General features: G+C 63.3%; 2 protein-coding genes across 4 annotated transcripts; one reads left to right on the top strand and one right to left on the bottom strand.

The window, feature by feature from the left end:
- The first annotated feature begins 3,247 nt into the window (after positions 1 to 3,247).
- On the top strand, positions 3,248 to 13,076 carry ASPHD2 (aspartate beta-hydroxylase domain containing 2). Its single transcript, XM_084491720.1, has 4 exons — positions 3,248 to 3,322; positions 6,106 to 7,177; positions 9,391 to 9,504; positions 10,757 to 13,076. Exons 2-4 carry the CDS (start codon positions 6,298 to 6,300, stop codon positions 10,864 to 10,866), a joined length of 1,104 nt encoding a protein of 367 aa, XP_084347846.1. The 5' UTR covers positions 3,248 to 3,322; positions 6,106 to 6,297; the 3' UTR covers positions 10,867 to 13,076.
- On the bottom strand, positions 12,384 to 25,161 carry HPS4 (HPS4 biogenesis of lysosomal organelles complex 3 subunit 2). 3 transcript variants are annotated; one of them, XM_084491713.1, is made up of 14 exons: positions 25,083 to 25,161; positions 24,856 to 24,946; positions 24,084 to 24,227; positions 23,298 to 23,405; positions 23,091 to 23,207; positions 22,879 to 22,973; positions 21,260 to 21,329; positions 20,515 to 20,548; positions 19,875 to 19,971; positions 18,527 to 19,421; positions 15,940 to 16,072; positions 15,059 to 15,167; positions 14,067 to 14,164; positions 13,543 to 13,958 (listed from the first exon to the last, which is right to left on the bottom strand). In XM_084491713.1, exons 1-14 carry the CDS (start codon positions 25,106 to 25,108, stop codon positions 13,882 to 13,884), a joined length of 2,094 nt encoding a protein of 697 aa, XP_084347839.1. In that variant the 5' UTR covers positions 25,109 to 25,161; the 3' UTR covers positions 13,543 to 13,881. The 3 variants fall into 3 exon arrangements, with proteins under 3 accessions (XP_084347840.1, XP_084347839.1, XP_084347841.1); XM_084491714.1 differs by lacking the exons at positions 13,543 to 13,958; positions 14,067 to 14,164 and adding an exon at positions 12,384 to 13,536; XM_084491715.1 differs by lacking the exons at positions 24,084 to 24,227; positions 24,856 to 24,946; positions 25,083 to 25,161 and adding an exon at positions 23,730 to 24,002.
- Positions 25,162 to 25,173: the final 12 nt, after the last annotated feature.

Consider the following 25,173-nt stretch of genomic DNA (forward strand, 5'->3'; position numbering starts at 1 on the left):
GTCCAGCACCGCCCCGCCGGGCGGGGGGGGTCCGGGGGCCTGATCCTGCCCGTGCCCTGCTCCCCCCGCAAGGCAGGCAGCCCCCCCCGGCGCCCATCCTCACCGGCTGCCTGCGGGCGGGGCTGCGGGGGGCTGCCCACGAGCCCCCCCCGATGGCCTTGATGGGGTGGGGGGCACCCAGCGGGGGCTGCATCCCCCCCCAGCCTCCCCCCGCCCGGCTCCGCAGCGGCGGGTCCCGCGGTGCTGCAATGCGGAGCGGGCGGGCAGGGCTCGGTGCGGGGCTGGGGAGGGGCGGGCGGCGCGGGGGGGGGGCGGCGGCGGGGCCCCCGGTGCGCCCCGGGGGGAGCCCAGCACGGCCCCGGGGTTCCCTGGCCCCGGGGGGCCGGGGGCGCGCAGCCCCCGGGGTGCTCGGGCTCTCCGCAGGGCACCCACCGGCCTGCCGGGGCTCCGCGCCCCCCCCCGATGCCGGGCACCTCCCCGCACGGCCCAGCACCACGGTGCTGAGCTGCCCAAACGGGCTTTTAAGAGAGGCCGCGGTGTGCCACCGCCTAATTGCTGCCTTCAGCAGCCGTCAGCCTAACGCACGGGAGGGCGAGGGAGCCAGAGCGCCGTGCACAGCAATCCCCGGGGAGGAAGCTGGCGTTATTTTTGGACAGAGATTGCAAGGGAATTCAAATGAAGGGGGAAAAAAAATAATAAAAAATAAAAAAATAAAAAAAAAGCCTGGATGCTGCCGTTTCTCCGCGGTGACGTCAGGCAGGAGCCAGCCCCCGGCCCCCGGCTCGGTGCAGACGCAGCCCTGGTGGCGCAGCGCTCAGCCCCCGACACGGCCGCGCGGGGGGGGGACGGCAGCAGCCGGGCGCTGGTCTGGAAGGGGGGCAGGGGGCAGGAGCCCGCAGATGTGTGGGTCTCCCTGGCTCAGGGAGGAGCCCCCCGGGAGCTGTGCCCCAGCCCCAGGCTGGGTGCTCCAGGAGATCCTGGCCCTACAGGCGCCGATGGCTGCAGCTGCATCCTGGCAGCGGCACAGGGGGGGCACCGCGTGGTGCTGCCCCCAGAGCAAACCTTGGGAACAGGGGGAGGGAATCACCGGAGCCAGGAGCTGCACCACAGACAGGGCTTTTGCCAGGGCGTCTCCGGCAGGGCCGTGCCAGGCTCTTCCCGGGGTTGCTCCTGGCCCATTTGGGGCTGGGGCTGTGCCGGCAGCATGGCCCCTGAGGATCCCGGCTGAGGGACCCCAGGCCCAGACCCACACGTCTGGCTCACGGGGCTGACATCTCCCCTGAGCTCCTGGCAGCAGTGAATCACCAGGCCAAGGAGAGAGGAGAGGAGCTGAGAGGGCAGGGAGACAGCAGTGAGGCATAAAACAACGGAGAGGAGGCTGGCAGCAGCCTTAACCCCTGGCTGCATCTCTGCCAGCCCTGTGGGGGAGCACAGGACAGAGGCATCGGGTCCCTGCACCCCCAGCACGGGGCAGACACGTGGTGCAGGATGTGTTAGCAGGGACCTCTGGGCTGCCTGCTATGGGCTCAGCATTACTGGGGTGTGTGCACACCAGGGAGTCGGGATGAGACCCCAGTCCTGACACCCCCTTCTCCCTCTCCCCAGAGCTCTCCGAGCTGGGGAAGGGCTCCACAGCCGACTGGTTGCAGTGTGGGGAAGGGTCTGGCTGCACTGGATGGCGAAGGCAGCCAGGCAACATCCTAAAGGAAGAAGAAAGAGCAGAGCAGCTGGTCCTGCAAAGAGGCTGCAGCAGAGCTGAGGACCAGGGCCTGGAGAGGACCAGCGGGGGGCTCCGGCAGCAAGGAGCAGAAGAAAGTCACGGGAGCGATCCAGAGACCCACACCGAGAGGCAGCAGGCGCAGGGACTGCCGGCAGGAGGAGGCTGTGCCTGCAGGGAGCAGGCAGGAGCTGCAAACCCAAGGCTGAGAGGGGCCTGGGTAGGAGCAGGAGGGAACAGGCTCACCTTGCGGGGACAGACGGCAGGGGAGGGCCTGGGGAGGGAAACAGCAGGAACACAGAGGAGGAAAAATGACAGAAAACGAGGTGCAGCTTGGGTCTCCAGCACGCGAGGCACGAGGCTGCTCGGGAGGCAGCACCCCGCTGCCGTCCGCCTGCTCCGCGCGGTGCCACGTGTGCCAGGCAGCTCCGCGTGGCAGCAGGCAGGGCAGCGCTGCCAGGACAGCCGGGACTCCCCTGGCATCGGCCCAGCACAGAGCTTGCTGGCCCTGGGGGAATGCCAGGGCTGGCTCCTGGGGACCGGCACTCGCTGGTATTGCTTGGGCAAATGGGAATTGGGTTGGAGGGGGAAAGAGCAAGCGAGCAGAAAGGCTCGAGACAAACTGTTTCTCCCCCAGCACTTAAGAGTCATTAAGGGACCCCCCAAATTGTCAGAAGTTTTATTTCCTCTCCAGCCAACCTGCAAAGTCGGCCTCTTCTTTTCCACGGGGCTAAAACCCGCATGCATTAAAGATCGGTTTAGAAAGGGAACGCTTGGGGAGAAGGCAGCGCTGACCCGCTGGGGCTGGCTGAGCAAGCTGGAGACAAGGGTGTGCCCTGCGGGGACAGCTCCTGCACCCGCAGCCGAGCGATGAGGCTGCCGTGGCCCAGGGAGCTCAGCCCAGGTCCGGCCTGCAGTGGGGGCAGGAGGTGCCTTGGGGCAGCAGGACGGGATTGGGAGATCCTCCTAACTGGAACCAGCTGTGACCCTGGGGCGTCTCGCATGTGTCTGCCAACCCTCTGGACTGCTCACACCCCTGGGACCTGCATCCCCGGGCACCTGCATCCCAGGTGCTGCATCCCAGGTGCCCACGGCCCCAGGACCAGCACCTCCTGCATCCAGACCCCAGCATCCTTGGGGACCAGCAGCTCCTGCAGCCTGGGCGCTGCCTCCCCATGTCCCTGCAGGCAGCACTCCCCACACCCTGGATGCCCCCATCCCCGGTGCCAGCAGCCCCCCCATCCCAGCTGCCGCACCCCTGGGTGCCCGCACCCCCCCCAGCGCATCTCCCTGCTGCCCTCAGCGCTGGATGCCCCCCACCCCAGCCGCTGCACCCCGGCTGCCCGCACCCTGGGGTGCCCCCCCCCGTGCCGGCCCTGCGCCCCCCGCCGCGCTCCATGCCCGGGTGCCGCATCCCGGCGGCGCGCTGCGGGGGCGCGGGGGCGCGGCGAGGGGCGGTGCGGGCGGGCGGGCGGTGCCTTGGCCCGGGGCCCGCAGGCTGCCGCCCGGCGCGGGGCCGGCGGGGGCGGCGCGGGCCCCTCCTGCCCGGGCTGCTGGGAGTTGTGGTCCGGGGAGCGGCGCGGAACGGGCGCGGAGCGGGCGCAGGTCGGTACCGCCGCATCCCGGCGCTGCGCGGAGCGGAGCGGGCGAGGCCGGGCGCTGCGGGCCCCGGTGCACGACCGCGGGGTTTTGGGGGGGGGGCACCGGCTGCGGGAGGCGGCCGAGCCCGCGGAGGGGGGCACGGCCCGGCACGGCCCGGCCCCGGGCTGCCGGGGGTCGGCGGAGGGCGGGGGGCACACGGCGGGGCCGGGCGCTGCCGCCGCACCGGGATGTGGCAGCGGGGCACGGCCCGGCCGCCCCCCCGGGGATGAGAGAGGGGTCGGAGCCCGGCCGCCACCCGCTGCCGAGCGGCCACCGAGGGTGCCCCCGGCGGGCACGGCTGTCGGGAGGGGCGAGGCTGCGGCCGCCGGTGCCGGGCCGGGCTGGACTGGGCTGGACTGGGCTGGACTGGGCTGCAGCCCCGGTAACGGCCCCCCCGGTGCTGCCCCCCGGTGCTGCCCCCCGGTGCTGCCCCCCGGTGCTGCCCCCCGGTGCTGCCCCCCGGTGCTGCCCCCCGGTGCTGCCCCCCGGTGCTGCCCCCCGGTGCTGTGCGGGGCCGCCCGCCTTATGTAACGCCGCCGCTGCCTGGCGCGGGGCTGCCCCCACGTCCTGCACAACTTCGGCCCTGCGGCCTCGATGTGCCGTGGGCTGGCGGTGACCGGCCCGTTCTTGGGGTCTCAGCCCGCGGGGGTGTCCCCGAGCCCCGTCCCAGCCCGACTGAGCAGCCCCCAGCGGGTCCCGGCGGGGGCTGCGGTGCCCCCGGGGAGCTGCCGGTGGGACCCGCGGCTGAGGCTCGGCCCGAGGCCACCCCAGGGGAGCCCGGCCCCAAATTCCCAGCAGGTCCCGTGCGCCTGGGGAGCTGGGTGGGGAGCTGGAGGGTGCAGGGACTTTGATCCTTTCCTGCCCTGATGGTTTCCCCGTGATTTTCCCCATGTGAGGTGCTGGACGCAGCCCTGGGGCAGCAGCGGGGCCGTGCTCGTGCTGGGGTCCCCCAGGCTGTCAGATCCCGCTCCCCCCAGGCTCTCACTTCATCCGTCAGCTTCAGCTTCTGAAGGAGAGCCTTGCTGCCGGGCTCCGTGTCAGGGCAGGAGAGCTGCTGTGAATACAGATGGCTCCTGGGCTCTGCCTGCCTTCCTGGGGCACGTTCTGGCACCGCCGAGCCGGTGCCGCCGGGGCTGTGCCAGCATCGGGGACACCCCCGCGCCCTCCCCGCGGCTGCACTCGGGAGCCGAGGGCTGGGCTGGAGGAGCCGGCGTGCGTGGCGGGATGCCAGCCAGGGAGGGAGGGAGGGAGGGAGGGAAGTTGTCTTCAAATTTCCAGGCGGCTCCGACGCGCCACGTGGATGGCAGGACCGGGACGGGGCACGCGGGCACCATGCTGCCAGGGAGCAGGGTGGAAGGAGCCCGGCTGTGCGCGTCCTGCCCGTGGGGTGAGGCTGCCTCCAGCCCTGGTCCCCAGCCCTGCGCTGGGCCCACTGCTGCAGGGTCAGGTCCCAGCCAAAGCTCCATCAGCTGAGGTGCATCACCCTGCGATCCGTGGGGAAATGCACGTTCGGTTAGGAGCTGCAGGACCTTGGCAGGGAGGGCCGGGAAAGGCTTGGAGAGCTTCCCTGGCTAATGAGCCTGGCCTACTCCTTCCAGTCAGTGCGCTCACAGATGAGACAGATAAGCTCCCCCAGCATCTCCCTCCCTCCCCTTCACCTCTGCCATCCTTGTTTCTCTCCTCTGAGAGAGGATGTGGAGCTGCTGCCCTGCAGCTCCTGCCAGCCCCTGCCCTCCGGCCAGGCTCTGCAGCAGCTGGCACGTGCAGGAGGCATTTTGGGCACGGCGCTGGCGCGGGGGGACCGGCTGAGAGCCTGCAGCCCTCGCTCTGCTTCTGTTTGCCCTAGGCTGGACTGTGCCTTTCCTACATGCCCAGCTGCCTCAGTGCTGTTCAGCAGCCGATGGCTGGTTGGTACCTGCAGGGCTCTCCTTCCGTGCCGGCAGCACTCTGTAGTCAGGGGTGGCTCTCGGTGTCCTCTCCGACCTGCTTTGTGTTTCCCTTCCCTTTCCCACCTCTGCCTGGAGATGCCCAGGGATGGTGTTTGGGGTGAGCAGGGACCACGCGTGGTTACCGGGAGCAGGGCCACGGCCTCACCCGGCTGCTTCCCGAGGAGCCTGAGGTCGGCACTGCTGGCGTGGAGCTGCGGGTGGGATTTCCTGAGCAGCCATCAGGAACAACCCCCCCTGTGCTCAGCGGCCGTGCTGTGAGCATGGAGCCGGTACGGTGCTCTGCCCTGCTGGGGGCAGCGAGCGGCTGCAGGCTGTGAGGGGGATTTGCCCCTGCCCAGGGATTTGCCCCAGCCTCCTGGTCTCCGGAGGGAGCGTCATTTCAGAGCGTTCAGATCCAGGAGATAAATCAATGTGCTGCGAGGTTGGGCTGCTAAGAGCCTGTTCTGAGCCTTGCTCCTGGCTCAGCCAGATCTGGCTCCTTATCAGCCAGATTTGGGGTGTGATAAGGCAGCAGAGGAGAAGAGAAGGAGATGGGGCAGTGGGAGCCGAGGGGGCTGGCTCTCCCCACCTACCTTGCAGTGGATGTTGGGATTCTTGTGGCAGATGCTGTTGGGAGCAGGTAGAGGCTTTTCTCAGCGTGGGACAGCACTGGGCTGCTGGGCAAACAGCAGGGCTCCTCGTCAATCATCCCCTCTCCCCCCATGAGGAGCCAGTGCCCCCCACAGCCCCAGGCTGAGCCCCCACAGAGACCCCAGGAGAAGCCCATACCCTGTAACACCTCTGGATTTGTCTCCCCAGATTCTCCCGGGTGCTGCATTTCAGGATGATCAGCCCAGGGGCGCAGACGGGGACCCTCTGGGCACGTGGCTGCTGACACCGTGGCTCTGGCTCCCCCCGGCCTCCCCGCGAGCCGCTGGTGGCCGCTGCCCATGCGGAGGTGCCGGGCGCGCTGGGGACAGCCGCAGCTCCGCTCCCCCATGGCAGACCTGCATGGTGTGGGTGCCCCTGAGGAGCGCCAGGACTGACCGCCGGGCCCCCCTGCGCGCCACCCGCTGCGCCAACATGTCCGTGGAGTGGCTGGTGGACTGGAGCTGGTCCCTGGACGGCCTCCGGGATTTCATCGCCACGGGCATCCAGTCCTTCCGTGACTGCGACGCCACCGCCCTGGCCGCCGTCGCCTGCCTGCTGGTGCTGTTCGTGTGGTACTGCTACCACGTGGGGCGCGAGCAGCCCCGCGCCTACGCCACCGTCAACGCCCTGATGCAGAGCGCCGAGGCCAACGGCGTGCAGAACGGGTACGTCTACTGCCACTCGCCCGAGTGCGTGCGCTGCACGCACCACGACGGGCTCAACCAGAAACTCTACCACAACCTGCAGGAGTACGCCAAGCGCTACTCCTGGTCCGGCATGGGCAGGATCCACAAGGGCATCCGCGAGCAGGGCCGCTACCTCAACAGCCGGCCGTCCATCCAGAAGCCAGAAGTCTTCTTCCTGCCGGACTTGCCGACCATGCCCTACTTCGCCCGGGACGCTCAAAAGCACGACGTGGAGTTGCTGGAGCGCAACTTCCAGACCATCCTGTGCGAGTTTGAGACCCTCTACAAAGCGTTCTCAAACTGCAGCCTCCCGCAAGGATGGAAAATGAACAGCACGCCCAGCGGGGAGTGGTTCACCTTCTACCTGGTGAACCAGGGCATGTGCGTGCCCAGGAACTGCAGGAGATGCCCACGGACGTACCGCTTGCTCGGCAGCCTTCGCACCTGCATTGGGAACAATGTCTTTGGGAACGCTTGCATCTCCGTGCTGAGCCCGGGCACCGTCATTGCGGAGCACTACGGACCCACCAACATCCGCATCCGCTGCCACCTTGGTAAGTGCCCCGCGGGGGCCGTGCGTCCTTCGCCATCCCCTGCTCTGGGCAGCCTGGGGCACTGCTCCAGCCACCGAGCTGCCTCCCAGCGCGGGTCCTGGGTGTTAGGGTGCTCTGTGAGGGATGCAGTTATTGCCAAGAGCAGGGCCAGGCGCTGCTTCGGTGCCGGTCCCAGGGCAGGGAGGGGGTCCCTGGGGGTCCCCTCCGGGGGATGGGGCGCTGGGCAGGCGGCGCGGTGCTCCCCGCCCCGCGGGTGCCCGGGAAGGGGGGAGCCCACGCAGCACAGATGGCCGGGACTCTGCCACGCTGGAAGCAGCGCAGATCGCGCCGGGGGAGGCACCGCACGGGCCCTGCTGGCAAACACCGAACGCGATTGTTCAGCCAACTCCTCTCGGGTAAACACACGCCGGCTGCGACTGGCCATTTAATTGCAAGGGGGAGCTGGGCTTCTGAGCTATCTGACGAGCTCTCCTGCCCTGGGGAGCGCCTGGGAGAGGCAAGGGGCAGGGCACGGCTCCTGGGCGCAGGGCGAGGCACGGCTCAGCCTGGTGCAGGTGATGGCAGCGCAGAGCCGAGGCCAGCTCTCACCTGGAGCATGCATGCCCTGGGGAGATGAGCGATGTGGGCCATCCCCTTGTCCTGCATTTCCAAAATCCTGCTCCATCTACTTCCTGCTGCTGGCCCTCCTGCCAGGACACAGCCCCGTGCCCGGGGTGTGCCGACAGCTGCTCAGCGCGGTGACGGCCCCACCTCGGTGCTGCTGTCCTGGCCCTCACTGTGCCCAGGCCGCGGTCACCTGTGAGACACCCAGTGCTTCCAGGTCAGCGTGCCCTGCAGAGCCAGAACAGCAGGCACAGAGCTGAATCTTCCTGGGTTTTACCCCAGCCCCCCCATGGCTTTGCCAAGCACCTGGGGCCAGGCACAGCCCCAGTGCTGCTGCTCCAAGGGACAGGGACGCATCCTGCAGAGTGCTGGCCCAGAAGGGAAGGCTGTGAGCTGCCACCTCCTCCTCCTGCCTCCCCTGGCTGCTCAGCTCGCCCCTTCCAGCTGGAGCGACTCCAGCTGAGGCCACTGTGCAGGGAAATGGGTTTGGGCTTTGCTGTCTTTGAAATGTTCATCAGGAAAGCAGAGCAGCTTTTATGCTCCCAGCTCTCCTGGGCAGCTGGGAGTCCCTGCTGTGCCTGCTTGGATTTGGCACAGAAACCCCTTCCTGCTCGTTAGCAGCATCGTCACCACCTGGAAGTCACAGGAGCTGCCCCTTCCCCTCCAGGCTGCACCTGGGGGCAGGTTGCTGCAGCACTCGCCCGGTGCCACGGGTGGTGTTTCTGATGCACGGGGCGGTGGGATCGGCCCTCACCAAGCTGTCCCGACTTGTGCTAGTCCTTTAGGAACAGACCCATTTTATTCCTAGGGTTGTCCTTCATGGAGCCTCTTCCCTTAGGGCAGTTCTGCAGCCCCCTGATTTTCTGTCCAGGCGGCTGCCTGGTGGGGCACTGCTGTGGCAGCGTCTCGGCTGGGTGACCAAGTGAGGAGGCACACGGTCCTAGAAACGTAGAGTGCTTTGGGTTGGAAGGGACCTTAAGGTGAACTAATTCCAGGCCCAAATGCAGGAGGTAACCAAGGCGAATGGTGCAAGGTCAGAGGGGGAGCAGGGGCAGAGCCGTGCATTGAGCCCATCCCTTAAGTGCAACATTTTCCTCCCACCCCAGCCTTGCAGTGGGCAGTGTAATCACACCAGTGCCGGAGGAAGATAAGCGTGCAGGCTCTGCCTTTGGTCCCGAAGCTACAAAAATGCACCAGGAAACTGGCTTCCTGCACACAGCTCACGCCTGGGGCTTGGCAGCCGTGCTGGGTACAAAAGAGGGTGCCCACGGCGCTGAGCTCGGGTTGGGTACAGGAAGGCAACGCGGGGGGGGTCCCACAGCCCTGGGTGCAGGACGGGCAGGAGGGAGAGGGCAGGGGCCGAGCTGCACCCAGCTTGGGAGTTCAGGCTGTAAACCCAGCACCCTGGCGTTGTTTGAGCCCTGCACTGAGCCCTGCTGCTCCTGCTCCTGGGGGGCAGCAGCCCCTCGGCACCCCTTGGGCTCCACTTTGCCTGGGGGGCAGCAGCGTGGAGCTGGCGTGGCGCTCACTGCTCCCCGAGGGGCTCCCTCGCCGCGGGGAGCACAGCGCAGCCTTGACCCCCCCCCCTCTTCTCTCCTCTGTGCCTGAAGGTCTGAAGACCCCCAGCAACTGTGAGCTCGTGGTGGGGGGCGAGCCGCAGTGCTGGGCGGAGGGGCGCTGCCTGCTGTTCGACGACTCCTTCCTGCACACCGCCTTTCACGAAGGTAAGCGCAGAGCCACGGGGCTCACACGGTGCCTGCCCGGTCCCCCTTGCCCACTTGACCTGGAGTCCTCTCCTCCCCGGGGTGCTCTGTGCCCTCACCCCGCATCCCTGCTGGGATCCTGCCAGCCCTGGGGACCCTCCGGCCTCTCCCCACCCTGTGTTGAGCACCGAGAAGCTCCCTCACCCCTGAGCACCGCGGGGCTGCCCAGGCTCCGATGCTGGCAGCCCCGTGCCCCGGCTCACAGCGGCGCTGCCAGCTGCAGCCAGCCCTGTCACAAGGCTCCTGGTGTGCCCCAGGGGCCTTTTCCTCCATCAGTGGGAGAAAAGCTTCACAGCCTCCAGCACCCTGTTCACCAGCCCCCAGGACCCTGCTCCCCGACCCTCAGGGCTGGCTGTGCCGCCCGTCATGCCCCAGGCTCTCCGTGGGAGCTCCTGGTGCCTCTCCGCATCGGGTCCCAGCCCCTCTGGCTTTTCCCCCAGCCTCGCCCCCATTTGCAGAGCTCGATCCAGCCCAAACCTTTCGGTAGCTGCAACACCAGGCAGGGTGAATTTGTGCTTCCCGAGGCGAGCACAGCAGCAGGCAGCAGGGTCAGGCTGGTTCTGCTGCCCCTCGCCGTTACCCGCGGGGCCGTTCTGCTGCAGCTCTCCCGGATTAGCCGGCATTAGTGCCGATGGCACAAAGCGTCAAGCAGAGCTGTTTTTTGCAGGAGAGCGTGTGAAGAGGGTGGGAGAACAAAAGCTGTTGCTCCCACATAAACCCTGCTATGGAAGGGGGAAATGCAGCTCGTTGCAGAGCCGTGGGGATGGGGAAGGCCAGAACAGCGCCGCAGCGGCTCCGCACACCGCGCTCAGACGCAGCTGCGAGCACGGCTGCTGCTGAACGGCAAGCTGAGCGCCGTGCCCGCTGCCCCGAGGAGCCACACGGTGTGGGATGGCAAACAGCGGGGCTGGGACCCTGCAGGAGCACCCGGCCCTGGGTGCTGGAGGCACTGGGCTCCCAGTAGCAGCTGGGGGGTGGTTGCTGGAGCTGTGCAGGGCTGGGCATGATGCAGCGTGTGTGATGCTGGGGTGCACGCAGTGACCTCGCCGAGTGCCTCGGCTGCCTGTGCTCTGGGGGTCCTGAGCCGTGGGGCTGCCTGGTTCTGCAGCCGAGGCCGGCGTCCTGGTGCTGAGCAGGCACAGCTCGCTCCGACACGAGCAGGGCAGGGCGCACGGCGACCCCGCGCCTCACCCCGCTCCCGCGTCCCTCCCAGGTCCCCCGGAGGAGGGTCCCCGCGTGGTCTTCATGGTGGATCTGTGGCACCCCAACGTGGCGGCCGCCGAGCGCCAAGCCCTCGACTTCATCTTCGCCCCGGGACGCTGAGGGCGCTGCCTCGCTGTGGGGGTGAGGGCAGCCGGGACCCGGCTTCGTGCTGGCGGTGCCACCGCAGCCCCAGCGCCGCCGCTCGCCCCGGGAGGCCGCTCCCGGCACGGCGCTGGGGGCTCCCCTCGGGGTCTTGTAAATGGAAACGTCGACGTGTCTCAACGCCCATCTCCTCCCGCCCATCACTGGCTTCAGGGATCCCCCTCCACCACGCCGGTGCATTTCCTTCCCTCCGTGGTTAGACGCAGCACCGCTCCCGTACGTGTTATGTTGCTACCGTGTTTTGCAGTGTTCAGAAGTAGAGTTACCGGGGTGTTTGTTTGAGTGTGATAGTGTACAATTTCTCGTGGCCATCCAAAGGACAACGCTCCTGTGCCAGCACAGCGAAGCAGCCGAGCAGCGGAGCGCGGTGCTCAGCCTGCCCCTGTCCCGTTTTGGGGCCGTGCAGATGGACGGACAGACGGACGGACGGGCAGCAGCAGGCACCGAGCACCTCCTGGGGGCAGACCCAGCACCGGGCACGGCCAGCTCTGCTCTTTGACCTTGCCAGAGGTGTTACCCATTGCCTAAATCCCCTCCTTGTGTTATCCGCGACCCTTGTTTTCCACGAGTCGAGGCTGGGAAGCCCCCGCAGGGGCAGGGAGGCGTTTGGCTTTGGGGGGGCTGCAGCCACAGGGCAGGGCGGCTCGGTGCTGCCGTGCCCCTGCCCGAAGCACCGCACCGTGGGTGCTGCCCCTGCGCTGCTCCTCTGCTCGGAGAGGGGCCGGGTGCCTCCCCCACCCCCTGCCCTGCCCAGGGGGACGCAGCCCAGCTCCGCAGCGACTTCTTTACAGACTCCTGAGTGATCAGATTGCAAGGGAAGGCAGAGATTTCAAATACATCCAAGATATTTTTTACACCTGTCTTGTTACCGAATATCCGAAGTGCATGATTTCTACCATGATTTCTACATGCATTGATTACTTGGAAACAGACTCTGAGGAAGCAGGCTGGCTTGGCAACTGTCTTACAGTTTGGTAACATTCATACAGTGGATAAGCAAAGATTATCAATAAACCGTTGTGCTGAAAACAGACGGGGCTCTGCCTGCTGGTGTAACTGTTCCAGGGTAAGGCAGAACGCGGCGGAGCTGCAGCCTGTCCTCCCGAGGCCTCAGCAGCTCGGCTGGGACGGAGCAAAGTGCTGAGAATAACGGGAGCTGGGGGTGGGAGGAGGTGAGGGGCCCGCGATGAGCGATGCCGTGAGGGCACCGTGTCGCACACCCGGCCCCGCAGCCTCCCACCCAGGGCATCGCCACCGCCCCCGCTGCCAGCACCCCGGGGGCATCCTCTTATCACCTCCCCGCATTTTTTGCACCCCTTGGGGCCGTGCTGACCCCACACAGCCAGGCAGCTGCCCCCAGCCTTCACCCCCAGCACAACGCCTGCCCCGAGGCACCGGGAACTGCCGTGCTGATTCAGCGCTCTCCAGGCTCGGCCACAGGGCCACCAGAGCCTGCAGGAGCCAACACCCAGGTCTTGTCTTGCAAACTTTTATTTTCACAGTGATGTGTGTGTGGAACAGCAGCAGTCATAAAACACAGCAGAGCCAGGAGGCAGGCACGCAGCCCTCGGACCCATCACCGCCTGTCCCAGCACCAGCAGCCTGCCCAGGGGCTACAGCCCCAATTTGGTCCCGTTAGCTTAAGGGGCCCCCACTCACCTGTGCCAACAGAGCCACTGAGCAGTGAGAGCAAGGGGTGAAGCAGGCAGCAGGGTGTCGAGCTCTCAATTCACAGCCCCCCAGCAGGTCACAGCACCTTCCTGTGCTGGTGGGTGGCTTGGAAAGCTGCACCACACCTCACAGCCACTGAGCAGGCACACGAGGAGGGGCGAGGATCTCCCAGATCCAGCTACAGAATGAAAAGCTACTGAGAGCTGCTGGCGGAGGGCTGGGGGTTTGCAGAGCTTGTTCTGTTCCAGTTAGCAGGAGAGCGCGCAGGCTCTGTTAAGCAAGGTAAGGCACAAAGGTGCAGCAGGGGAGCGTTGCTGTATATGAAGAGGTATAAATAGAGCCCGAGGCTGACCAGGGCAAGGATAGTAACAGAACTGCAGGCAGGGGCAGTGGCTGGCTGTCATCTCTGAAAGCCAGTACTGCCAACAACCCAGTGTCCTGCGTAGCTTAGAGCACAAAGAGGTTTTTCTTTAGGTCAAGGCACCCCAGGAGCCTCTGCCCGCGGCAGCAGAGCACCATGATTACAGTCAATGTAAACCAAACACCCCAACAGCTATTTGCTACCTTCAGTCTTTGGTAAGTGCTAACATCAATGATATCCTGCACTAGAGCAAAAGGTGCTGCAGGAACAGGGCACCAAGGTGCCTCTCATCAGGGTAAGGCAGGCTGGAGCCCCCACAGGTAGCACAGAGCCCCATGCCTCCTACAGAAAACATGGCTTTGAGATCTTGCTTCTTGGAGATGAACCGTCTTTGCTCACGGGCTGGGACACGCTGCCTCGGAGCTCAGAGCAGATTCACGCCGTGCTTCAGCAGCTTCTGCTTGGCCTTGCCCGGCAAGCTGAACGCGCTGTCGTGAGGGTTGGGAACGCCCGAGTTGCGGAGCGGAGCACCCAGCTGCTGGAAGTAGGTTTCCTGGACGGGGTTCCTGCAGGCGTACACGGCCGTGGAGGCGTTCCTGGAGGACAGGGGAGAAGCAGCAGTCAGGGTTTGCCCTGTGCAAGATCCCCTTCAGCTCCCAGTGCTGGGCAGCTCAGAGCACTGTGCTCCCAGCTACTGAGAGGGACTGAGGTCTGTTTCAGCGAAGGAACACGATGCTGAAATGGGCACCAAACCCCTGCGATGTATTGCCAAAAGGCCACAGGGAGCCAGACCCTCCTTCCTTCTCAAGGGTCCGGGCGTCCTGAAGGAAAAAGGGTCACATCCCTCATGGTCTGGAACCTCTTCAGCAGCATCAACACCCGTGCAGCTGCCCATCCGCAGAGAACCTCCCTGGCAGACCAGCCCAGGACACAAGCTGATGTTAAATACTCCTCGTGTCCAACGCCCCGTCCTCCTGCAGGGACCTATCTCCCATATGGCAGTCCCAGCACAGCACCCCTGCAGCAGGACCCATGAGGTTAGCTGTGTGTGATGAGCCCAGCAATGGGTCAGACACGGTCAGCAGGAAGCTCAAACCATTCATTAAAAACCACCGTCAGTACTGACCTGGGAGAGATGCGAGGAAGCAAAGCAAAGGGCTCTGTATTCCTCCGTGAGAGCGGAAAGCAGCAGCTGATATGTTTGCTGACACCCTTCTGTGACAACTCTCCATAAAAGCAAGCAGTTTTAGTCATCTTGTTACTCAGGCTGATTCACACACTGAGTTGCTTTTTTTGGGGGCAACACAGAATGCGCCAGCTTACCCGGCACAGGATTTAAGGAGCCAGTCAAGCTAACGCTAACCACGGAGCTCTCCAGCATTAAAGCCTATGATTCACATTCCCTTGGCAGGCAGCATGACAGAAATGAAGCAGTAATTCCCAGAAGCATCTTTATTTCATCACGTTCTGGACAAACAAGCACGGCCAAGCAAGCAGAAACCCTGCACACACACAGCAGGAGCACCCTGCCCGAGATCAGCTGCGGGAACGGGAGCGCTGGAGCACAAGAGCAGCTCCTGCAGGGGCCGTGCGGAGCGCTGCCTGCGATAAGGCCACCCTGCCTGGCGCAGTGCAATCGAGTTTGCCACGCACGTTACAGCGTGTTTCCAACCCAACAAGCCGCGCAAGAAAACAAAATCTAGGTTGCCAATTCTGGGTGCTTTTGGCTCCCGGCCGAGACACAAATTATTAGGAACAGCTATATTTAAAACTGCGTCTTAGAACCTTACGGTGCCGGGAGCTGGCGATGTTCTAGTATTGTGTCTGAATTCAGACCTGGGGCACAGCTCGGTTGTGCCTCCAGCTCACCCGTGCCGGTGCCATTTTAGCTGATCAACCCCCAGATCAAGCCCCAGGCAGAATATTGAGCAGCCTGCCTCTGAAGAGCAGACTTCAGGCAGCGAGGTGACAGCACTGACCGCGGCGAGAGCCACCAGCACGATTACAGCACGTGCCACACCTCAGCGAGCTGTACAAAAGGAGTTCCCCCCTTCTGCCCAGTGTGTGTGCCACACAGCAGCCCCGTGCCCGCAGGAGGGAGCGACGACCCCCCCTTACCTGATGATCATTTCGGAGGCAGTCGGAAGCTGGCTGAAGTCCGAGTGGATCAGCGCTGCAGCCCTCAGGAAGTGCCGGTCCAGGGGGCCAGGTGTAGGGGGCAGGTTGGCTGCCAAACAGAGCAACGGGGGCGTTAGGAGCCTGCGCTGGGGAGAGCTGAGCAGGGAAAGGCTGGGGATTTCCCCCCAGTCCCTGGGTACGGCAGAACAGACTGCACAACAGCCTCGGTCTCAGCGTGATCTCGACAGGCAGCGGCTGATTTGTGCTCAGCCACGCACAGCCAAAGCCCGGCGTGCCTCTGCCACGTGTACACGGAGCAGAGGGGCGACAAGGGAGGCCTGAGGTGGGATTCCCTACAGTCAGCGGGCCTCCCCTTTCCCTAGAGGGGTTCCTCTAAGTGGGAGAGAGCCGGGACGCTGCCTGGGAGGCTGCCAGAGAAGGGGGCAGGTCAGAATGAACGGCAGCAGCACCTGCACGGGGCCTCCTGCCTGCTCCCAGCCCCTGCCTGCTGTGGAGGAGAGGCTGACGCCAGGGCTGAACAGAGCCGGGGGGCTGGAGGTCGTGGTCAAAGAGGGTGTCGAGTCCTGTCCTCGGGCCCAGCAGCTCGCAGAGCCCCAGCCAACACCTCTCCAAGCGAGGTGCCAGTGGCAGCTGCTCCATCTCCCCACGGGCCCTGTCTCTGAGCCACAGGGTGTGATCAACACGCCTTCAGCAGGCTACAAACTCGCTAACGATGGAGTTTCCTCAGCTGGGCTGTACAACAGGGCCATTTCGTAAGGGCTAACTGCACACAGCTTAGTAAGCAACGCCTCTGAGCTGTGAGGAAGGTAACCACAGACCCCACAGAGCTCCCGCTGTGACAGCAGCAGGCGAGGGCTTACCCGTGAGCACGTTCTGGATGCAGTCGTAGTGCGTGAAGCTGTAGGTCGCCTTGGCTGAGGACGCAGAGTCCTTGGGCAGGGTCTCCCTCAGGTGAACTTCGAGGCCGTTCAGAGAAGCCAGGCTGCTGTGGTACTGCACAGGGCAGGAGGAGGCACGGGTCAGAGCATCCCGGGGGGAGCACGGTGACTGCTGCCAGCAGGACAGGGACCAGGCCCCCGGCCAGGAACTGCAGTAACTCGGGCAGAGGAAAGCAGCGAGACGGGGACCAGAACGGGGCACCCCAACCCCAACAGGAGCCTCTGCACTGCCTGTAACTGCAGCTCCCCCAGCTCAGCACAGGCCTGGTGCCCGGGGGCTGCAGCCTGGAGGATGGATGGGATCGGCACTGAGCCTGCAGCCCCTGCTGGCCCCAAGATTAACTCCCTAATCCCCAACTCCCTAATCCCCCCCGCTCCCTCCTCCACTGCTGAGCGGATCACGCCTCCACCCAGCAGCAGGGCAGGGCCTGCCCTTGGCCCCAGCACAGATTTGCTTTTCTCTCCGGTGAGGAGGGGAGGGGACGGCTCCCACCCAGGGGCACGCAGCGGGATGGGAGCCCGCCTGCTCTGCCGCAGGTCTGCACCAGGAGCCGCTCTGCCCAGGGTGATCTGTGCCGCCGCGCAAGGAGCATATTTTACCCTTCTTTGGTGTCATTCAGGGGCCTCAAAGCGTTTGATAAATTAATTACAAGCAAGCTTTGACATCCCTGAGAGCCGAGGGTCATTTGTAACCCACAGATAAACAAAAGCTCAGAAAGCTGCGGCCGTGCCTCGAGCCCAGCGCGCCGCCAGCAGCGCAGCCTCCACGCTCCCAGCTCCGTGTCCTGCAGCAAGGTGCCCCTCCTCGGGAGGACGGGACAGGCAGCACAGCTCCAGGAAATAACAGCACCTGCTCCAAGGGGAAGGCTGTAGCCAGGAAAACCAGGAGAAAAATAAAGCTGGGCAGAGGTAACATTTGCTAGGACAAGATCTGAAGCAGAAGCATGCACACTGGGAGCAGCGGGTCTGAGGAGACAGCAACCTGCACGGAGCAGCATCGGGGCTGCACGAAGGGAAATGGAGCCAAAGGCAGTACGGCACTCACAGGGGGGCTGATCTCAAGATGTGGTGAGCCCAGCGACCAGCTGAGCCAGGATGGGCCCACCTTGCTCACTGCTGGCTGTGCCCAGGGACTGATGGAGGAGGAGCAACGCGTGCCTGCCACGAGCAGAGCTAACCCCGAGGCGTTTACACGCTGCCTATGGCCCTCAGATGTTCCCCCTCAGCAGCGAGTGGGGCTGCGGGCAGCAGGCAGAGCAGAGGCTGGTGTCCAGACAAGGCTCCTGGACATGAGCTGCGGGATGGAGGGGAGCTGAGGGCGTCTGCACAGCACCAGCGTCCTCCAGCTCTCGAGCACATCGTTCCTCCCTGTGTGCACCCCACCTCCTGCCCCAGACGTGATGGAGCAGGGCCACTGCGTGGCTGCCTGTTCAATTTGAGCAGGAACAGGAAGGGGACGATGATTTGGCATTTCTGGTGCAGAAGGCTAAGGTGTCCCGGCCTTGGCTGATTTTGCATCCACCCCTTCCCTGGCAAGCCAACCCTGCAGGCTGTGCATCCCCCGGGGCACAGGGGGGTCACGGACACAGCCGCCGAGCCCCAGAGCTCAGAACCAAACCTTGAGCTTTGTGCCCTTGAGGCTGTGCTGCTGGCAGCCGGCATCAGCCTGCGCTCTCCCCCACCTTGCAGTCTGACAGCTGAAGAAACGAGGTTGTTCCTATGGCAACTGGCACATCAAACGGGCCTCTGCAGCTTTGACTCAGCTCCCCAGCTGAGGCCGAGGCCAGGCAGCAGCTCTGCAGCCTCATCCTTCACAGGGAGGCGCTGGAGCAACCTCGTCCTCCCCCCGCACCCGCGGGCGCATCGTTACCGGCAGCGCAGCGCCCGGCGGGGCAGGCTGCACACAGCAGCACGCCCAGCAGCAGGAGGCACCTCGGATCACCCCGGCACAGCACCCACAGGCAGCACTCAGAGGGCACCCCCCAGTCCTGCCACAGCTCCCCCGGGGACAGCAGGGCCAGGGGGAGGCAGGCTGGGGACCCGGGGTCCCATCCGGAGAGGCGCCGCGGGGAGCTGCTGCCCCAGCAGGGCTCCCCACCGAGCACACCCTGCCTTGCAGACAGCCCCAGGGATCCCAACGGGGCTGCCCAGCAAATCCCAAAGCCAGCTCAGCCCCTGGCAGCCAGCAGGGCCGTCTCGCACCAACACGCCGTGCTGAGGAGCGCTGCGCTGGTGCTGACAGACGGCAGCAGCTACGGGAGCGACCCGTGACAGCTCCCACCTCCCAGGCTGGCTCCTCACGTTCGCTCACACCTCTCGGCGCTGTCTGGGGGTGCTGGCTCCCGCCACGCCGCACAGCTTTGCCTTCTGTGCCACAGAGCAGGTGAGGACAGAGTCGGGAGCAGACTCCCTGCTCGCTCTGCGCCTCCGAGCCCTGTCCCGCCCCGCCACCACCACAGGAGCGGCCGCAGCCGAGGACCTGCGGGTGCTGAAGGGGTCTGCTACTCACCACGTTTTCGATGGAGCTCTGGTCAGCTCGGAGGCGATCTTCAGCCAGCAGGGCGAGCACCAGCCCCTTGATGCAGTGGACGTACAAGCTCATCTGAACCACCCTGCCGTGCCCGCCGGTCCCCGCGCCACCCTGGGCTCCCCGAGTGCCCTCCCGAGGCCGGGTGCTGTCCCCGGGTTGGGGACGGGCTGTGCTCTCTGCTGGGTCACCGGGCAGGCTCTCCTGAGTGCCTGCAGCTGGCAGCTCCCCCCTGCTGCTGAGCTCTGGCTGTACATCAGCGGCTGGGCAATCTGCCCCCCAGTTACCACCAGTGGCACCACTTTCTCCAGAGACGCTGTCGGGGCTCGGGGTCTCTTCCTTGTCTTCTTCACCCGACTTCCTTCTGCTCAGCTCCTGGGCAGGAGAGCAAACGGCTGGACTGGTGCTGCCTGCAGGACAGCTCTGGGAACTGCACTGTTGGACATCCGAGTCCTCAAGAGATTCCCCCGTGCTCTGCCTCTCCTGCGCGTAGGGGTTTGGGAAGGAGAAGCCTTCCAGGTACGGACCCGCAGCCTGAGCGTGCCCAGCAGCACGCAGCCTGGGAGGGCTCGGCAGCTCTCTCACGGGTCTGTCGGATGAGAAGGACGCTTTTCCACCGAGCTCTGAGCTCCTGTCATCTGGGCAGCTCGGTTCTGCAGCTGGGGAATTCTGTGCCCTGGCTTCCATCCTGGGGAAGCTCTGCAGAGCCCCCGTGTCTGCGAGGCTGCCAGCTGCTGCTGTGGGTGTGCTCGAGGCTTGCTCGGGGGGATCCTGCACGGAGGTATCGTTCAGGTCTTGGTTTCCTCGAATTCCTGGTGGTGTCGGGGAGCCAGGAGCATTCTTCTCTCCTCTGAGGCTTGCTGGGGACATGGGCGACCTAGCAAGAGGCAACAAGTTGATTAAACTGCTGAATAGGATCTGTTTATAGAGAATTATTAAGTATATAAGAGCTCACTTCCTGCTACAAAGAACATCTACCTCGGCAAAGGATGGGGTAAGTTCTAACACAGCTCAAAAGCAGGGGCCACACACATTGCGGACTGCTGGGCACGTCACTGCCTCACTCACAGAGCACAAAGGCTTAAAACAACACCGGGAACTGAGGGAGCATCACAGCTGGTCCTGGGAGACAGCCGTGCTTCAGGCTGCTTCACAACAAAGACACGGACACCACAGATTCCATCCAGCCTAAAAGACCTCAGGCCCCTTCAGCAGAAAGGTGCTGGAGTTTGAATTCATGTCAGAGGAAACAGCAGTGGCTGGTGAGGACACAGTGCCACGCTAACTCCCAGCTGCAGGGGCCTTTTTAGGAGTCCCAGTGACTTCCCACCTTGTCATCCACTCCACTGGGAAGTCTCGGAGCACTGAGACTTCATCTTCTGTCAGGAACACGGGGATGATACGGACACCCTGCGGCAACGGAGAACCTGCAAGAGCAACGGAGGTTTGAGAGCTGAACAAACATGTCCCAGCACACGGAACAGAAGCCAGACTCCTCAGCACAAAGCCCCCCACAAGAGGAGGCGGCGTGCTACCACCCTGTGTGCAGGGGCATCAGAAGCTCTCCAGGTCTGACTAGGCAGCGTCTCCCCACCCTCCTCATACACTCAGTGCCTGACAGAGTTAAAGTTCTCCCCCTCTTTTTTTTTTTCCCCCCCTCCAACTGTCCTGGCAGAATATTTATTAACTGATGCTCAAAAACGATGACTGAAAGCAGCAGCCATCTGTTTTCAGGGTTCCATCCGTGGCCAAGCAGACACATGGGTAACTGGAATTCATGTTGGGAATCTGCAGAACTCATGACTAAACCCAAAAGAGCAAACTCCTGTGCTTAGCTGAAGGAACTAGCTCTGATTACACAACACCCACTGGCACACGCTGACTAGCAGCAGCGCTGCCCTCGGGGATGCTCCTGCATTCAGCTTTGACACAGTCCCAGGAAATCTCAGCGCCCTGCAGCTGGTGCTCACCGTGTGCTCGCTGCTCCTCGCCTCCACACTCCCCCTGCAAGAGAAGCCAACCATCAGCTCAAGGCACGACTCAGCACTCGCCATCAGTGCCACCAGGTCGTCCCCTCCAGCCCCCTCAGAGGACAGCGGGAATCCTCCCTGTGACTACAGCAGGCCCCAGACCATCCCCTTCTGCAGGTGCAGTTATCAGGTTACCACTCTGGGCAATGATTTATTCCTCAGGTAGCCCTCAAGGCCAAGGGGACTTCCCAAGAACCCAAATCCACCTGAAAGCAGGGAGACATACACCACAGTCTGCCATTACTGCCCAGTCAGGGAACAAAACCTTGCTTCTCTCCACCAGAGAGAAAGTAGAGGCATTCCTCATACTGGATCTTGATACATTTTCAGAGAAGATCTTGAACACCAGAAATAATTACTTCTGGTAAGTTTTAATGACAATGAAAAGTGACCTATTCATCGCTTTCGGATACTCATTTTGGGTATAGAGCACTGAATATCCAAATTTAGGTAACACGCTCATCAAAACATCGTGTATTTGAGAACTCATAAATTCATATTGAAGCAAAAGCAAATTCCTAGTGTAAAAGTCTTGAAACCTTCCTCAATCTTAAGTAATAAAGCTCTTAACAGCATCAATATTTGTCCTTCTTGGGAACCACAGACAAGACCTGTGGGACAAGAGCTCCCAGAGGGCACCCCCCGAGCGCCCACCTGCACGCAGCAAACACGCTGAGCAGCATACCTGGCCTGGCTCATCGCCCTGGAGGAGAACTTTGGCTGTGAGAGGAGGCGGCAGCTGGGTGCTCACAATCCTGAAAGCACAAAACCAAGTCACCACCCATGAGCACGGCATCACCTGACAGTCAGCTGTGGGTTCTCATCGCTCGGTGCGTCCCGGCTGAGCCAGCGGCAGCGCGGTGCTCACACGAGGCTGCTCTCTGCACAGACCTGCCTGGGCTGCAGGGCCCCGTTTCCCAGACAGGGCATCCCTGGAGGGTCTTTTCCACCGCACCCACCCCTCCGGGTTGTGCTAGAAACCCTGCGTGGGTTGAAGGGCCAGCCTGAGACACGGGCTGTACCATACCCAGCACAAAAGGAACACAAGCTGGGTGACTGACAGGACTCAAATTCTCTTTGTTGGGTTGGTTCCACTACAAACCCTGCTGGTATTTCCTCTGGGCCAACAAATCTAGTTTTGCCAAGCCAGGACCTAATATTAGCAATGTTTCCTGCCACCCCCCGAAGAGCTGTGAGCAGTGGAGAAGATTCAGGAGGACAAACACTCCAGGTATTGCAATGCAGCCCCTTGTACAGGGCTTCAATAGGTTTGTGATCTCTCCACGTACACCTTGCTGAGATCCACCTTCTTCAGATTCTCCAAAAGACTCTAAAGAAAGGGAAGTTTCACCCCAGCACAAAGCCCTCTGCAGTGCTGCAGCAAGGTTCAGAGAACTCTGATGATGTTTGGTGGAAAAATCCTCTACCAGAGGGAAGAGCAACGCAGTGAGACGCACCGGGGTGATGGGCAGACATAGGACAGGACCCGGTTCTGCAGTCAGACGTCTGCTTCCAGGGCAACACTGCCAGGTTTAAGGATGCTGCAGTGACTCACGCCCAGCGTCCTGCTTGCAAGAGTGACATCATTGCCTTAAAAACGTCTGGCCAGCCTCTGTCAGGCCTGGAGAGCAGCGCACATTGTGGCATAATTCCAGCGCTTGTAAGATGTGCTGCAGGCACAGCCCGTGTCAAAGGGAATGAATGCTGCTGCCAAGGGATTCTCCAAACCCCCCAAGGGATTCAAGGCTTTCCTTGATGTCGTTTAGAGCCACACCTGCAGCATCCTCAGCTACCTGTGATTTATCTGCAGTTGAAAGATGACAGATTTCCCACAGGAAATTCTGTCTCATTCTTCTCTGTACTTTCTACCAGTACAGAGAGCGGTCCTGGCTACAAGGCAGACAGAAATATACAGCTATGGGCACTCGTGTGCTCTGCAAGATAGCAAGGAGTGAAAGAATGACGTACACACTTCTCTCCTTCTCCTGGGGACTTCCACCTGAGAAGTCTAACTCGTTAGGCCCTCACGTTTCACTGAATACCAAAGAGAGCAGACTACTCCTTACACTGAAACCTTCAGTTCCTTCATGCTTCAGTTTTTCCCACTTACAGACACAAGGAACCATTTATCCTCTCTGAAATACAGCAGCAGACAGGGATGCCCTTGCCTGAAGCATTAATGTTCCTGCCAGTACCAGAAAGCAGCCCTGTGTACAGCTGCTGCCCCTGCTCTGCTCCCTGGATGCGCCCCAGGATCGGAGCTCTGAGCACGGGCAGATTTAAGGGCCAGGCCTGGTCACTTACAAGCCTTTGTAGAGAATACAGCCTGCCAAGACATGGGGAGACCGCTGGCAAGTCTGCAAGATGAGAGCTGCTTTCAGTAAAAGCAGGGGGTCCACCTAGACAGAGAGAAACAGAGGTCGTGTCAGAGAACCCCAAGAAATGCTCAAAATGGCAAATAAAAACAAAAACTGAGGCATTTACAGAGCTATGCACTGCAGAGGACAGATTTTTACCTTGTTCTTGTCCAGATTCCAGAGAGAATTAAAAATCTTGTGGAGGTCATTGGTGTTTTTCTGGATGTGTTCAATGTACCTGTCCCACTGCCTGTCCAGGTCCTCCTGAGAAAACTCCTGCGGACACCCAAAATCCGCGTGGCTGTCACTCCCCGAGCCCTACCACACTCCCAGCCAGACCCAGCACAGCTGCTGCTCTCTACTTACCATGTAAGCGCGCTGCACAGGCCCATTGTAGAAGGTGAAGAGGCTGATCAGCTGCTCCAGAAACCGTCTACAGCTGATGTCAGAGAGCTCAACAGCGCAGCCCAGCACCTTCAGTGCAGAAAGCCACAAATGGTGAGCGTGACGACCCGGGGACAGCAGGTGAGAGCAACTCTTACTGCTTTTAAGTGAGTATCAAGGGTGTACAGGGAGTTCGGTGGCAGGCAGACGTTCCCCAGATTCACAAGTCTGATTAAAAGAAAATTCAAAGATACCCAAAGGAGATCCCTGGCACAGCCAGGATAAGTAAATGATAGCAGCAAGCCAGTTTTAGACGCTGTCCTTTCTCATTGTACGTTAAATGACCTAGCTCAGCGCTCTAAATCATTACCAACATTTTCCTGAAAGTAAGGACTTTAAAACATTCACATTCACCTGCAATCTACAGCAATCAAGAGGTTTAATTTCGTTTTGGAGCTGCCGAGGAAGAAACAGAAGTGCCAGGGCCTTCTGACTTGTTCCAGCCATGGCCAGGCACATCCCAGCCGATGCACTGGGTGTGGGGGCACAGAGGGGCGGGGGGGGCTCTTACAAACCGGGTGAAGGGATCACCCTGCACATGCCCCCACTGCAGTGACCCAAAGCTGCGTGGCCTGGCAGCGAGGAGCCGAGCCCTGCAGGCTCCCCCCGGGTCTCCCTGTGCCAGGCCCACACCCCCTGGATGAAAATCCCTCAGTCTGCCGGGGCTTCTCGTGGGTTTAGCGGGTGCCCCCAGCCCCCCGCACTCACCCACAGGTGGTCCCCGTCGGCTCTGACGGCGAACTTGAGCTTCCTCAGGCGGATGAGGCCGGGGGCAGCCCCCGAGATGTCGGCCACGCAGCGCACGGCGCCCGCCAGCTGCCCGCACAGCAGCTCCTGCTGCTCGGGGGGCGTCTGGGGGTGGGGGGGGGGAGAGAGCGGCTTTAGGCCTTTAACGGGGCTCGGAGGGACGGCGACAACGCCGCGCTCAGAGATAATTGATTATAAATACAACTGAATCGAGTGGGTGCAGCGGGACAGGGAAATTGGGGGGGGAATGGGATTGAGCTGTGTTTCCAGGCAGCACCAGGCCCAGGTTACCACGGTACCCACAGCCCCCCAGTGCCCCCCAGCCCCCCTAGCGCCCCCCAAGGCCCCCCCCCGGCCCTCCCAAGCTCCCCCCAACACCCCCAGGGCTTCCCAGACCCCCTAGTGCCCCCCAGTGACCCCCACTAGGCTCCCAAGCCCCCCCCAGCTCCCCCCCAGCCCCCCCCAGTACCCCCAGGGCCTCCCAGACCCCTCTAAGCCCCCCCTAGTTCCCCTGGTGCCCCCCCAGTGTCCCCCAGCCCCACTCCAGGGCTCCCCAGGCCCCCCCCAGACCCCTCCAGTACCCCCAGTGCCCCCCAGACCCCCCCAAGCTCCCCCTACTGCCCCCCAGTGCCCCCCCAGCCCCCCCCCCAGTGCTCCCCAGCCCCCTCCGGTACCCCCAGTACCCCCATAGTACCCCCATAGTACCCCCGGTGCCCCCCCCCGCCCCCGCTACCTGCCGGGGGTGGAAGCAGCAGATCCCGGCGCTCGTGGGGTCGCCCTCGCCCCGCACCTTGGAGCCGTCGTAGAGGAAGAAGCAGCTGCACCTACGGGCACGGCCACCCCGGGGCGTCAGGCGGCACCGGGACCCCCCCGGACCCCCACCGGGACCCCCATGTCCCCCCCCCCCCCCCCCCCCCCCCGGGCTCCATCCCCGTCCCCCCCCCCCCATCCCGCGCTCACCACGGGGCCGGGCCGGGCCGGGCCATGGGGCCGTGGGGGGGGGGGGCGCTGCCGGTCCCGTGCCCGCCCCCTCGTGACGGCGGCGCCGACG

Source organism: Aythya ferina, assembly GCF_964211825.1.
Source record: "Aythya ferina genome assembly, chromosome: 17".
Classification (NCBI taxonomy): Eukaryota; Metazoa; Chordata; class Aves; order Anseriformes; family Anatidae; genus Aythya; species Aythya ferina.